The 16290-nt window shown below is 39.5% G+C and overlaps 1 protein-coding gene across 11 annotated transcripts in view; it reads right to left on the reverse strand.

Annotated features, from left to right (window-relative positions):
* Positions 1-350: 350 nt before the first annotated feature.
* macf1a (microtubule actin crosslinking factor 1a) overlaps positions 351-16290 on the reverse strand; it is a 577816-nt gene continuing 561876 nt past the window's right edge. For 7 of the 11 annotated variants that reach the window (XM_070899162.1, XM_070899161.1, XM_070899164.1 and 4 more), the window contains 4 exons: positions 12622-12833; positions 10839-10949; positions 7802-7913; positions 351-1487 (listed from right to left, as the gene is read on the reverse strand). In XM_070899162.1, coding sequence (XP_070755263.1) covers positions 1231-1487; positions 7802-7913; positions 10839-10949; positions 12622-12833 — 692 coding nt within the window. In that variant the 3' untranslated portion in view covers positions 351-1230. The remainder of the gene's footprint in view (positions 1488-7801; positions 7914-10838; positions 10950-12621; positions 12834-16290) is intronic. The other 4 variants (XM_070899169.1, XM_070899163.1, XM_070899171.1 and 1 more) reach the window with 1 other exon arrangement.

Raw genomic sequence — 16290 nt, forward strand, 5'->3', positions numbered from 1 at the left:
TATGGCCCTTACAGCTAAAGGGATCAAGGGGTATGGAGAGAAAGCAGGAAAGGGGTACGGAGGTGAATGATCAGCCATGATCTTATTTTATTGATTGGTGGTGCAGGCTCGAAGGGCCGCATGGCCCACTCCTGCACCTATTTTCTATGTTTCTATATATTGAGAAATTTATGCTAGGCTCTGTTATCTGATCATCTAGATTCAAAAGCAGTAAGCAGGTCAAATGGTCCCTGCTTACTGGAACTCAAATCTGTTACTGGAAAGATGTAATGTAAGTACCAATAGAAATGTGTCGACGGAATAGGGAAAATCTTCACTCCATTGAATAACGAACATCGAGACAAGAAAAGCAGTACTTAATATTTTTTTTAAGTTACTGCAAGCACATTTGTTTTTGAATACAAAAAAATGAATGTTTGACTCATTGGTACAATTTCAGTTGAAGATTCACACAGCGACATGGTCAGACTAGATATCAATAGAATATAAATACGGCTGCTCATGTAGCCCCAGTGGTCAGTTCAAATGAACAAAAAGCAGCATAAAAAAGTGAGAGAAAGGCCTCGCTAGCAACTGCTGGTGCGGCCCACATTATGATCATCAGCTGCTATTAAAGTGTCCTTTATACTGCTTACAAGATAGCAATAGTCTTTTACAACTTGCATGTGCACTTTTTGTCATAATTATCTGCGTAACTTTCAGCAGGCAAAAAATGAACAATCTTAAAAATAAGTAAAACTGTACATCGCTCCATTTTTTTCCCACTTTAAATACTCCGTGAGGTATCCGTGATTTCTAACAAACACTGCAGTATTTGTCTTGCATACACAGCAAGTCAAGTTTTCTTGTAAAGAGTCGTATCCTAAATGCAAGTTTGTTTTCTTTAAAAAGCAGTAGTAGTTCAAATCTTCAATAGAACACGAACACATTTAAATTTCCTTTCTCTTTAAAAGCATTCTCACTTCCCTCAGACACCGAGGTCATGGGAACAAAACATGGATGTTTTATCTACATAAATATTCACATGAAAAAACTTTTAACTTACAAAAACAAAAACAGATAAGGTACAATGATAAGGCAGCATTAGACCACAATTAATCTTTTACAATGGTTGACAACAGTACTTTTTTTTTGTAGAATATCATACATCTGGTGGCTTCTAAACAGAGTGTGTGAGTGTGGTGTGTGTGAGAGTGTGAAGTGATTATCTATTCCACAGTATCATTTATATTATCTTCTGGTGTTTGTGTTTTTTGGGGTAGTCACTGTGGTTTTTTTTGAAGGTGTTGGGATTTTTGAAGGTTTTGTTGAACCCCTTCTTGAACTTGCTTGGGATCCTGCTGTGCTGGATTCGGAAATATCTGAACACATCGACTGCGTCTCCAAAAGGTCAAAATCAGAAGCATCACTGCCTCGCCGACTGTTTGCCCTGCTGCCAGTACGACTCCCAGCCCGACTCGTGGGCCTGCTTGGTGTCCTTTTAGGGTCTGTAGACAAGAGAGGAAGTCAAAAAATAAATGCAAGTTATTATGGGGATTTGCAGTATTTAGTTGCCAGCAACATGTTACTCCAGGATACTATCTGGTGACTCTTTATAAAATCCTTCAAGAGCAGGTACATAAATTAAGCTAATTATCTTCTCACTGCTTTTAGGAATAAGCAACTAAGCAGGAAGAGAAAAGCTTTATTGCTTGCAGAAAATTTAAATAGGGTTAACCATATTTAGCTGCATGTCAGCAGTTTGCTTTTTAAAAAAAAAGTTTTCCAGCCAATTTCCTCTCCCATCCTCTTCTTGGCTTGGTTACAGTTTTATAGGTTCCAGTTGTCAAGTGGACATTAGTCATGTTTCAGCCTTAACGATGAGTGCTGGAAGGGCAATTCATGAGGACACTTCAGTTGAGCCCGATCCTGTCCACATGCTCACACTTCAGGAAAAAGAGATCCTGAATAACAAATCAGGAGAGGCTACCTGGTTGACTTTTCTCTAGCTAACCTAGGGCACCAGGCCAATTAAAGTGCCCCAACTACTACCCTGGCTAAGGTCAACTAACTCAGCAGAGACCTTGCTAGCCTTAAGGAGGTGGCCTTGGAAATAGCGGATGCATTGACAGTCATTTTCCAACATTCCATTGACTCTGGATCAGTTCCTATCGAGTGGAGGGTAGCCAATGTAACTCCACTTTTTAAAAAAGGAGGGAGAGAGAAAACAGGGAATTATAGACCGGTCAGCCTGACCTCAGTAGTGGGTAAAATGATGGAATCAATTATTAAGGATGTCATAGCAGCGCATTTGGAAAGAGGTGACATGATAGGTCCAAGTCAGCATGGGTTTGTGAAAGGGAAATCATGCTCGACAAATCTTCTGGAATTTTTTGAGGATGTTTCCAGTAGAGTGGACAAGGGAGAACCAGTTGATGTGGTATATTTGGACTTTCAGAAGGCTTTCGACAAGGTCCCACACAAGAGATTAATGTGCAAAGTTAAAGCACATGGGATTGGGGGTAGTGTGCTGACATGGATTGAGAACTGGTTGTCAGACAGGAAGCAAAGAGTAGGAGTAAATGGGGACTTTTCAGAATGGCAGGCAGTGACTAGTGGGGTACCGCAAGGTTCTGTGCTGGGGCCCCAGCTGTTTCCATTGTACATTAATGATTTAGACGAGGGGATTAAATGTAGTATCTCCAAATTTGCGGATGACACTAAGTTGGGTGGCAGTGTGAGCTGCGAGGAGGATGCTATGAGGCTGCAAAGTGATTTGGATAGGTTAGGTGAGAGGGCAAATGCATGGCAGATGAAGTATAATGTGGATAAATGTGAGGTTATCCACTTTGGTGGTAAAAAGAGAGACACAGACTATTCTCTGAATGGTGACCAGATTAGGAAAAGGGGAGGTGCAACGAGACCTGGGTGTCATGGTACATCAGTCATTGAAGGTTGGCATGCAGGTACAGCAGGCGGTTAAGAAAGCAAATGGCATGTTGGCCTTCATAGCGAGGAGATTTGAGTACAGGGGCAGGGAGGTGTTGCTACAGTTGTACAGGGCATTGGTGAGGCCACACCTGGAGTATTGTGTACAGTTTTGGTCTCCTAACCTGAGGAAGGACATTCTTGCTATTGAGGGAGTGCAGCGAAGGTTCACCAGACTGATTCCCGGGATGGTGGGACTGACCTATCAAGAAAGACTGGATCAACTGGGCTTGTATTCACTGGAGTTCAGAAGAATGAAAGGGGACCTCATAGAAACGTTTAAAATTCTGATGGGTTCAGACAGGTTAGATGCAGGAAGAATGTTCCCAATGTTGGGGAAGTCCAGAACCAGAGGTCACAGTCTAAGGATAAGGGGTAAGCCATTTAGGACCGAGATGAGGAGAAACTTCTTCACCCAGAGAGTGGTGAACCTGTGGAATTCTCTGCCACAGAAAGTTGTTGAGGCCAATTCACTAAATATATTCAAAAAGGAGTTAGATGAAGTCCTTACTACTCGGGGCATCAAGGGGTATGGCGAGAAAGCAGGAATGGGGTACTGAAGTTTCATGTTCAGCTATGAACTCATTGAATGGCGGTGCAGGCTAGAAGGGCCGAATGGCCTACTCCTGCACCTATTTTCTATGTTTCTATGACTCAGCGACTTGCTGGCTAAACTGTACAAGCCACTGAGTGAACCATAGTCGCAATTAAAAAGAATAATGGCTTTCCAGGATGTGAAACCACATGGCATTGAAAAGAGGAAAATATAATGAAAAATAAAGTTTGCTTATTTTTCAAATCTAATTGTTAAAAAATGATTATTTTACATTCCTTTTGATTATGAATCAAGTATTAAATCATTGAAAAGATGCTGATGACAGTCTGATACTACAATGCCATTTTGATAAGTTTTACAATTGGTCAGAGTTTTCATTTTTTTGTTTCCTAACATCTATTTTTCTGAGGAATTAATTTCCTTCGGTTTTAATTTTGAATGAAAATCCTATGTCCTACAATGGCAGTTACATGAATTTTAGGTAGTTATCGTCTCACTGCTTTTAAGGATAAACAATTATGTTAATTTTTTTTATTCGTTCATGGGATGGGTGCATCGCTGACAAGGCCAGCATTTATTGCCCATACCCAATTGCCCTCAAGAAGGTGAGCCGCCTTCTTGAACTGCTGCAGTCTGTGTGGTGAAGGTACAGCCATGTCACAACAATGGCTAAAGAAACAAATCCAAGCGGCCAATGGCAGATTTGTAAAGGGTGTGGTTACATCTGCTTACTAATTTTTGACTAGTTTCATTAAAATATTTAATTTGAAATCCTGGTCAGTACACAAGAGCAAATTCTGCTGAGCATTGGATACTGGCAGATCCAGCAACAAACAGTGAGGAAGAGAGAGAGTGATGGAGCGTGAGCAGTTTAAGTGTTTTATGAGGTGATTGAGGGATAAAACTGTTAAAAGTGGAAACACTGGAGGAGCAAAAAGGAAGAGTCTGGCAGGCAGAAATATGAAATAGTATCAACAGTGGCAAGAGCATAGCGCCTTTAATGCAGTAAAATGTCCTAAAGTACTTCACAGAGGTGTAATCAGACACTAAAGCAAAGAAGATTTTAGAAGGTGAAGGAGGTGGGTTTTAAGAAGGTCTTAAAGGAGGAGGGAGAGTGGGAAAGATGAAGGCGTTTTGGGGAGGGCATTCCAAAGTGTGGAACCGAAACAGCTGAAGGCACAGACACCAATGATGAGGCAAAGAGTCAGATGAAAGATGAGTTATGGAGTAAGGCTGGAAAAGGTTAGAGGTATGAGGCCGTGAAGGGATTTGAACATGAGAGTAAAGATTTTAAATTGGAAACTTGGGGCACCGGGAGCCATTGTTGGTCAGCAAGGACAGCAGTGATTAATGAATGGGACTTGGTGTGGTATAGGATACAGGCAGAGTTACGGGTGAGCTGAAGTTTATAATATAGAGCATGGAGGATCAGGGGCCCAGGAGAGCCTTGGAATTAGAGTCTGAAGGTGACAAAACGTATGAAGGAGAGTTTCAGCAGCAGATTGACTGAGGCAGGAGTGGAGGTATGCGACGTTACACAATTGGTCTGTGTGATGGAAAGGATATGGAGTTGGAAGCTGAATAGGACACCGAGAGTGCCAACAGTCTGGTTTAACCAGACACATTGGCCAGGGATGTGGGGATGGAATTAGAGTCATGTGTATGGAGCTTGTGGTGGGGGCCAAAGATGATGGCTTCGGTCTTCTCAATGTTTAACTGCAGGAAATTGTGGCTCTACCAAGATTGGATGTTGGCAACCAGATTGACAGCAGAGAGGCAGAAGAGGGGTTTGAGAGGATGTGGAGAGGTAGAGATGGGTGTCGTCGGTATACAAGTGGAAACTGACCCTGTGTCTTCTGGTGATTTCACCAAGGAGCAGCATGTAGACGAGGAAGAGGAGCGGGCCAAGGACAGATCCATGGGAGGCTCCGGAGGTACAGAGGGCTGGAGATGCTCTGGTTAAGACTGAATAGCTGAGTGGAACTAGGGGAGGATAGTCCCATTCAGTTGGAAAACAGAGGTAAGGTATTTGAGGATGACAAAGGCTGCAAACAGTAGGGATAGTGCACTGTCAGAGGATGTCATTCACAACTTTGATTAGTACTATGGCAGAGCGGAAGCTTAACTGAAGACTTGGACATGAATTTGGAAGGTGACAACATGCTCAAGGATTTGAGAATAAAGGGAAGTTGAAGATGAGGTGGTAGTTTGTAAGGATATACGTGTCCAGGGTGGTTTTTTGAGGGAAGAGAGTGATGACGGCCATTTTGAAAGGGAGAGGGACACCCGAGGAGAGGGAGCCATTTACGTCAGCTAGCTTGGGAGACAGGAAAGGAATTTAGGTAGTCAGCATTTTAGTGGAAATGGGATTAAGTGAGTAGGTAGTTGTCTCATGGACAAGATGAGCTCAGAGGGCATGAGGGGAGATGGGAGAGAAACTAGATAACTGATTAGAGGGAGCTTCGGGGAGGAGTAGCTTTGTGGGCAAGCAGTGGCAGAGACAGCTGAACAGATGATCTCAAGCTTAGCGACAAAGAAGTTCTTGAGCTCCTCACACTTGTTGGAGGGAAGGGTGGAGATGTTTAAGGAGATGGTTTGTAATGAAGGAGAGGGGCAATGGGTTATCTATGGTCCCCAGGATGAACCCCAGAGTTGTGGGTGATTTTGCCAATGAAGCCTAATTACATTTGATGTGGTCCAGCCAGATCTGGTGATGGATGGCGAAACTAGTTGTGCACCTGACATACTCAGGTCAGTGCCTCTTAGACTTGAAGGGGCAGAGATGGAGGCTGAACCAGAGGAGAACAACAAGGACTAAAGGTTTTACTGGGCACAAGAGCATCACAATGGAGGTGAGGGAATGGTTGAGACAGCTGCAACATGTTGTACCATTGGATGTAGGAGTCGGAATTGTGTGTGGGTGGTGGGGGACCAAACAGGTAAGAGTTTGTGGGAATTATTAATACAAAAGGCAAATTGTAACTGTGGTTAAGTAGATAAAATATATGGGGTGACAGATAGAGAGAGAAATGGGGGAAAAATAATAATCCCACAGGAATAGAAAACTGAAGGTTTCAAGTGAGAAGCAAACAGAGAAAACAGAACTACAGAATTGTAACTGTTAAAGACTTCCAAATGTTTGCAGTTTGAGTGTATATTGGGCTGAGAATTGCGGCCTCTTCGGGAGTGTACAATGTGCGCACGCACCCAAAGACGCCTTGCAAATGCCGGTTCTCGGTGCGTGATGCGCATACGCTGAGAACCGGCTTTTATGATGTGTCAAAATTCGCATGCATCCCTACAAGAAGGACATCTTGGGGCAGAGATAAGGATATTTGCCCAACTCCTACCCAGCGAATGTCCTTCAAATTCTTACGCCTGACAAAAGCAGGCGTTTAGCCTACTTTTACCAGCTTAAGAGTTTTAAAACATAGAAAAATTACATTTAACCAATAATTTTTATATTAAAAACTCTGTCCATTAAGGCAAGTTTATTTTTAGCCCTATTAAAGCAATTTTTTTTTTTTTTTTAATTCAAAAAAAGTTTTTTCTCAAACATTTAATTACATTCAATTTCAATTACTTCTAAGTATGTGAGGTGTTTTTAAAATTTATTGTGCTGTGATTGTTTTTTGGGGGCATTCTCATTGATAGTAATGGGAGCTCGTATTATTATCAATGGACTACTAGATGTTCATTGGTGGTCCAGGCCCATGTGATCCCAGGATATAAATACGTACCTGGAAGTCATGTTTCCCTACGCTGGCTTGTGAAACTAGGCCTCCGACCGCAATCCTACATTCCTCCAGGACCACCAGGTATTTTTGTTAAAACATTTCCGGTCGGAGGCGTTTGCCTGATGGAAATCTCCGATCCAATATTCCCCCCATTATTTTGCCAATATTAGATTATCTCACAATATGCAAGTCATTATTCAAATTATCTGCTGCCCAGTTCCGTGGGGTATATTTTCTTACATTAACAGAGTTAAGCCATATGAAATAGTATATACACACACACACATCATAAAATATTTATATGTATATATAAAAGGTCTATTCCAAATTGCTTTGAATGAAAATAAAATGTCAGTATTTTCTGGAAGGAGGGGGAAGTCTCCACAGTCTCGAGGAAAATACATCTTGCGCCTTAAGCCTATCCAAATTTTCCAAATCCCCGACTGCAAACGCCTAAAGATTTATAGCACATTCCCACTTAAAGACCAGAGAGGAACATACCAACCCCATTAGCTTTATAATCATCGCATTTATAACTCACCAGTTTTGCTGGCTTTAGTGGCAGCAGGCATGCTGCCATTGTCTCCAGTGAGCGAAACCTTACTGGAGTGGTAGCTTGGTCGTCTGAGTTTACTGCCCTGCACAGGCGTCACCTGGTTTAAAGTACAAAAATTAAAAAATGCCAACTAAAAGCTGACTGAAGAACAGTAAATATAAATGCAAATAGATTACCATATCATACGTAACTGAACATTATATTCATTTTCCAGTCATTTACAAATGGCTTCTGGTCTTTTATAACAGGATAATTCAGAGAGAAAAAAAACAAACATTCAGAGGCTGAAGAAATCGTTCCTCTTTTTCATCTTGGGCTCCAAGTGTAACCAACCTTATTGTTGTTAATTTTTTTTTTTTTAAACTGTACATATAAAACATACACATCCCTTACAGAAGTTGAAGACTCTTATTGTCTGAAGTCTATGAAATGCTGATTTCACTGTCGCATTGGTTGAGACCATAGACTGAGCTTTGGATTCTGCTGGTCTACCCAGCCAAGTACCACATCACATGTTAAGAGGTCTTGTCCAAAATAATAAAAATAAATTATGAAAATGTATACAAAGTTTGAATTTAAGATCTTGCCCACTCACCAAGCAAAACGATCACGAACCACAGAGAACATTAAACACATACAGGAACACAATTTATACCCAGAAACTAGCATTTTCAGCAGCTAGCATAACTTGAAGTCAGTTCCAATAGCAATTCTTGTTGTGCTCTTTGTTGGCCATAGTTTACACTCACTGTCCCATCATACTGAGTGGTGCACTGAGGTTTTTAACAAAAATCTTTACAGCCCATTAAATGTCAGCTAGGCTTCTATACTGGACTAGAAGGTTATGGGTTCAAGCCCCACTCCAGGATTTGGGCACATAATCTAAGATGACACTTCAGTACAGTACTGAGGGAGTGCTGCATTGTCAGAAGTGTTGTCTTTCAGAGGAGGCGTTAAACTGAGGCTTGGTCCACCCAAAAGATCCCATGACACAGAGCTCTCTGGTTTCCTTCCAGCATTTATTCTTCAACTGTCACCACTAAAACAGATTAACTGACCATTTATCCATTGTGGGACCCTGCTGTGTACACAATATTTATGATATTTCACAATAGCTCACTGGCTGTGAAGTACTTTGGGATGTCCTGAGGATGTGATAAAGCCACTATATAAATATACAGTTACACAAATCACACTGGCCAATGAATGCAAGGCTGCGTAGAAATGTGGTAATTAAAAATATTTGAAGACATGCGTATCAAGCAGAAACATACACAACAGTATGTTCTAAAGTGTGATTCAAGATCTGGCACGCAAATTTATCCTAAAGAGCAATCACATTGAAATTTTACAGATTAATGAGGACAGAGTTGCATAGAAACAAGATTTCAAGCAGATACATTCCATTAATTAGCTTGTTAGATTTCTAATTTCATCAAAATATAGTCATGTTGATATAAACTGAGAACATATAAATCAATGATACAGATGATGAATCCCATTGGGATCTTTTGCATATCCCAAGTAGGAGTGGGAAATACCACAATTATTCCTGTACCTCCGTCTAAGAAATATACTTCAGTCTGATTGCTCTGCAGCATGAATTAGTGAAAATATTTCAGAAAATATCAAGTCAGGAAAAGACCCTGATGTACTGAACTAATTTGGAGATAAAGCATTTCATTTGTCACATGATCTGATCTGATCATGGATGTGAAGCACATAGTTTGTGGAGCATGACAAACAAGCATATTCAAAGCAGAGTCTGTGACAGAGCAATGGTGTAATGTCAGTGAACCTGCTCCCTATTAGAAGTTGGTGGTTGGTTTAAAAATTGGTTAGACTTCAAAGAATGCACTAACACTTAGCTTTCAGTAATTCCATCAGGACAAGTAATCACCTCCAACCCTGTTTCGGTTGTTCCACTCTTAATAACCTCCAATTTTCCCCAGTTAAGCCCTCGCTCACACATGACATCTATCCGCCCCCTCGCACTTTCCTTCAGCTCTGAGGATAGAGCACTCCAGCCAATGAGCTCTTCATGAGCATTGCCAATGCCACTTCTCGATCAGTTAACAGGAAGTGCGTTTTAGCAGGGCGAGATGGGACACTTCCTTCTCCACCACAGAGCTCAATCAAAAGTAGACTAAAACCAATTCGCAGTATTAGGACTGTACCAGGGATATTATTGTTAGCAAGCCTCAAACTCACTGCTGTCCAGTCATGAAGCCAACCATGTAAATATTACCAAGAATGTGTTGAATATCTATTTTCCAACACAACAGTCCTACTTATGATTAAAGATTTATAATTTAAATGGTAATGTAGCTGGAGTAATTCTGGAATAGAAAATCTACTCAGGTACTTGAGAATAATTATTGCCCAAAATGATAAAAGTGATATTCAAATATTAGCAGTGATCTTGATAAGTATCTAACATCCATTATTTATTACAAGGAAAAAATCTATGGCACAGAGAGGGAGATGAGTGACTGAGATGGATGGAGTAAGTAGCACAATCTCCTTTCATTTGCCTCTTTTTCTCTTGGGCTACATCTGGGAAGAAGAGTTTGGGTGGGTTAACAATGCTGAATTCTATAAATCTAAATGAGATAAACATTAAACCAAAGAACTCTTATTTATTTGTAACATTTGCTTAACCAAATTTGTTTTTTTAGTTTTAGTGAAAAACGACTCAGAAGTCTGCAATTATATTGTTCCAAAGTTTTAGAGTTTAATAGCTTATGCACATAATGCTCTTATTCATAGTGCTGTTAATTAAAAACATTAAATAGTATTTTCTCCAATTCTAAGTTACAATATTCAGCACCAGAATTTATAGAAAACCAATTACTAAATATTAATTTTCAATAATTATAATTTTTAAAGTGATCACGCACATCTTAAAAGTAAACCACCAACCTGTATATAGGTATAACTGGGGAGCAAGTGCCACTCACTGACCACTGCTCTGTAAAATGTCTATTGTCTCTTGCTATTAGCTCTTTGTTTTATACTGTACCTCAATGCTTGGGATCTGGAACACATGGGAGTCTAGGCACATAGTGGGAGTAGAGGCTTTACTGTTTGTCAACCAAGGTTTGTCATAACAACGTGTGAAGGTCTGGGGCGTCTGTGAGGTGGAGATGAGGGTAGGAAGGAGAGGATTAGAAACAAGATGGATAATGGATGGTGAAAGAAAAAGGGATTAAAAGGATGGGTAAGAGAGAACAGGAAGGGATAGGGCAAATGTTAACAGAAAATTAACTTCAAACAATGAAATGGTAAAAACTGTAAATAATAAACAAAGATAAAATGAAAACTAAACAATTGAAATACAAGAAACCATAGTGTGAACAAATTCATAAATTTCAAGGACAATGTGCACCCTTGTAAAGCATTGAACAAGAAGCTTTCCTTTTTTCTAAATATTAAAATGAGATCAAATAAAAGGTTGTTCCTGTGTTCAAAAAGATATTCATATACCAAAAGCTCTTGTCCCTCCCTCTTCCCCTTTACAAAAACAATCGAAGTAAATCCCACATTTTTGTGTCTTTGCATTAGTTCCAAATGTTTGTACATGTCCTAATTGGGTAAATGTAGCTGTTTGTTAAATAAGAGGTGTAGTTTGTAATTTAATTTGACGAAAAAACCTTCACGAATGTTGTGGCTCAAAAAGAAATAAAAAGTTGCACTAGAAAAAAAAACACGAGGGGAGGAACACAGAATATAGATTCAGACAGCTGTAGTTCAGGCTGTGCTGAGCACTCGCCATTCTAGAGATTCATTCTTGTCCAATGTAAGGGTGACATCACCGTTTAAAAATGAATGTAACAGAATAAAACGCCATGGGATTGAATATTGACATGATAGACAGATGAGCTGCTGTTCTGTACAAAGGATATTAGTACTGAACAACACTATCAATTGTTTTACAGAAAGACAAAAGAAGGATTTTGTTATCCTAAGCAGATGGTACTCTCATTTTCCTAGTTTATCAAAGTGGTCCATCAACTATGATATCTTAAGCTGCTTGCAACAATAGATGATTCAGTTATGACACCATCAAAGATTTGCTTTGAGTTCTACTGCCTTGAAGCAATTTTAGATTATGAGCAATGTCTTTACATATTCCAGCAATGCAGCTTCTCTGCAGTCTCCATGGTCAACCAACGGTTCACAGTTTAAAAAAAAAATCACATTAATTTATCATGAACTGACAGTGGAAAAAGAGAAGTGAATATATTAACATAGATGTTAAGTGCCATTTTCATTGTTGACTTTAATGTCTTTTGCACATTTGCTCTTCTCCATATGCTCCATGAACTTTTAACTCAAGACAGACTGTAAAGCCCGACATCCTGCTATTTTTGACTCAGTGTTATAAAGCCTTAGGGGATGCGCTGGTTACTGCATGATTGGTAACAGCATCACACTATACCAATTATAATACTTATCTAAGTACTCCACAAAATAATGCAAAAGAGCTTTCATTTGTATGGCTTCTGCAAATAAGACATTTTACACTGCTTTGTGGATGTCATTATTATACCATTGCGTGACTATCACAGCACAATTTCTAATCGTCATTAATGTTCCCGCAACGCACTGTAGCAGTAGTGACAGTATATTATTGATATCACATTCTTACTTAAAAATGCAGTCAGTATGTACATAATAGATACAAGATATTCAAATTTCATCCAATTGAGATTTTGGACAGCTGTCAGCTTTAGGATCCCTCAAAATAAAAAAGAAGAGTTAATGTTAAAGCACAATAGAAACATGTAAAGAAAAATGCTTACCCTGTTTCCACTGGCTGGAGTTGCAGGTGACGATGGCATAGATGTGCAACTGTGATTACTGTGGCTGGCACTGGAGCTGGATCGGGTTGGAGATGCAGCCCTGGAAGAAGGCTTTGATTTGCGACCCCTTGGCCTGAAGGCAGCCATGCCCTGAGAGGCTCCCTCTGGCAAGATAAACTTCTCCCGCAGTTCTAAGTTGGTTCGTCCCCTTGCTGAAGGAAAAACAGAGGATAAAACAGATACTGAATCCTACACAGTACTTGAAAGGGAACCAAACCAATCCATTCAAAACAGATACCCATGAAATTAGCAACTTACAGGACACACCATACTAAAACATAGCAGAATAGTAGTTACTAAATCAGCACATATAAACTGTAATGAAACTGCTGATCATGCAGAGATTTTATTAAGTTTGCTTTACAAAGCAATGGATTTTAATAACATAATTTATTGAATGAAGTCAGATAATGTAAATTATATTCTTAAATTACAATCAAATGCAGTCATGTAGTCCTGTTGCTACTTCCCTAGGTTCCTGTCAACATAGTCATGAACTCATGATTCAAACTCAATTGCTACAGATTTATTCAGTTATTTGATGAGATTATGGGTGGATGATTTGTAACAGCAGTGTCCTAATTTGGGAGGAAATGGATAGGTGGAAGGCCAGCCTGACATCGTCATTCTTGCCATGCTACATGCGCTTCTCTCATCTGATCACAAAGCAATATTATAACAATTCTAGAGATGTTCACAGCCTGGATTGAACCACCTTCTCAACTGGAGGCAAATATATGAGATAGGGATAAATGAGTAATATATACACATTTAAAAAAAAAACATTCTGCAATGGGACAGGTTGGGAACCTGAATATTAGTGTAATTTTATTAATGGTCTGCAGGAAGATGATAGGCCTCTGATTTATCATTCCGTCGCCTTTTCAAATGGATTAACATATCCAGTATGGTTCCATCTCATTTCTGAGAGGAGTTACGCTTTCTTCAAAGAGAGTAAACAGGAATATCAGAAAGAGATCTTTCAAAAATTATATAAAAGATATGATTGAGTCTCTTTACATCAACAGCAATGTACCCGTCCAGCCTTATTTCTAGCTCAGTTTTGTCAGATGATTGAATTAAGCTAACTATACCAATAATTTTAAAGAATAAAACAAAACTAACCAGTGAAAAATATTTTATCAATTAGGGTGTGATGAAAGCTAGAATCTACAATTGACATAATACTCTGACATTTTTATTATAACAAAATCACATGTAGAAGTTCCCCATGAGATTATTAACAGGTCCCAAGTCCTAGCCTTTTGAAGTTCTGTTCATGTTCTTTTAACACTATTTGACAGCACTAGTTACTCTAGTACCATCCGTGACACAGCCATCAATTCTACAGAAAACAGTGGATCTTGACTTAAGGGAATTTTCAATAACCTATGTATTCATGTTAAACATCGTCAATTATACCATTTTGTGATCAGAAAGATTTGCTCATACAAATGAACTCTTAAAGCAAACTATTAGTGAAATTGTAATTTGTGTATGTATATGTAACTTTATAACACAACAAATAGTTCTGTTTCTGATCACAATGAAATGGCACAATTGACTATGTTTAACATGAATACATAGGTTATTGAAAATTCCCTCAAAAGCCACTGTTTTCTGTAGAATTGATGGCTATGTCACGGATGGTACTATGGTGTAACTAGTGCAGTCAAATAGTGTTTAAAGAACATGGAGAACTTCAAAAAGCTAGGACTTAGAATCTGTTAATAATCACATGGAGAAATTTTACATGTGATGTTTTGTTATAATAAAAATATTGAATATAGAAATGGCATGGATTTAACTTAAATGGAGGCTAACAATCCGATTTTTTTCTCAATTACAAAATCAATAGCTTTGGTTCAATGGTTTTTTGTATCTAAGCTTATTCAAATACAAATGATAAAGAATATGATTAATACATAATTTAATTAAAATATGACTATAAAGAATAAAATACAAAGTCATAAATATTTATCACCAATATTTCAAAAACCTTGACATATACTGGACAGAAAAGGTGGAAATCAGAGTCTGAACAAACAGAAATAGTGGCAATAATGCTGTAAGCTGGAGTTTGCAGTGTGTTGATTAATAGAAAGCTCAGGATGCAAGCGAGGAAATTTCAATGTAAGCAATGCATTCCATTTAGAAGACCAAGTGAGCACACACAATATCAAAGAGAAGGAACGTGATAACTAGAGAAAAACAAGGGGCCCGAAATTGGTGGACATACTGCCCGTGGACCGCCGACATACCGCCCAAAATCGCCAAATTGGTCGAAAAAGACCTAGGATACCGCCCGACGGAAAATTCATCAGTGACATACCGCCGGGTGGTATGCATACCGTCCGCCCATGCACACCGCCGACATACCACCCAAATTGCCAAATTGATCACTTACCACCGTCATACTGCCGACCCCGCAGACCACCCTGGAAAAGGTGGTTTTAAGTTGATCTTCAGTCAGCGGTATGCATCTTTACCAGTAAATTAAAAACAAATCTCACCCCTCCATATATGTGCACATCGCTCTCAAGCCAGCAGTCTCTGTGGATTCTGGTCGGTGCCTCTCGGGAGACGGAGCTTCGCAGCAGCATGCGCACAACTCGGGACCCGAAGATTCCCGAGTGACAATGACTCACCGCCCGCACACCGCTAGCTGCACTCCGCTCGGCACACCGCCGAGAAAAAAGTAACGAATATCGCTCACACTCCGTCCCAGCGGTACCTGGCGGTATGAAACGACATACCACTGGCATACTGCTGAGAAATGGGCGGACGACCAATTTCGCCCCCAAGGTATCTATAGATGAATTCTCAATACAATCTAAATGAAAAATTAGTGTAAACAATCCTTGATAAAGGAACAATTCAGTAGCTTTAAAAAAAAATAATCTTTGCACAAAACAAATTATTTTCTTCTCAAAAGATACTTGCCCTCCATTGGTAGGGTGCATTACTGAGTCATGGACTTCTCTGTTAACCTTGATAACAATGATGAGTGGACAGGAGAATGCTTATTATGGGCTGATCTACATAAGGCAGCTTCACCCAAAGTGAGATTTTGTGCTAACCTATGGTCTGATTAGAAATCGATGAAACGTAAAAAGTGGGTCAGAGATCAAGCGTCTGGTAGAAGTCAAAAATTTCTTGCTGCCAAAAATAGATATTTTAAAAAATGGCCCTGATTTGCATACTCCTTTTGGGTAGCCTTCTGCATCATTTGATGCAAAACATCAGGAAATATTTCAGTACCGGAGGTTGGGCAAAATAAAACTCAAGTGGCATAATTTGGCAACAGTAACAAAAAATCATAACTGGGATTAAGGCAATACAACTATTTGCAGGTTTTATAGCACACTTCCAGTCATACACACATTCTAGGTGACTACTGATTGGAAACAGAATGAATTACACCGATCCACTCATGAGTGGAGTTATTCAGTAACATTCTTGGTTTTAATTTAATATACAGGCATTTACCCCCCATTTTGTAAATTCTTTTTACTTCCTTCTAGATCACTGTTATTTATCTGAACTGGTCATTAGGAGGGACGTGCACCTTACTTGAAAATTCTTTGTTTTACTGCAGCTTTAATCCAC

This window comes from Pristiophorus japonicus, chromosome 14, assembly GCF_044704955.1.
Source record: "Pristiophorus japonicus isolate sPriJap1 chromosome 14, sPriJap1.hap1, whole genome shotgun sequence".
In the NCBI taxonomy this organism is placed as follows: domain Eukaryota; kingdom Metazoa; phylum Chordata; class Chondrichthyes; family Pristiophoridae; genus Pristiophorus; species Pristiophorus japonicus.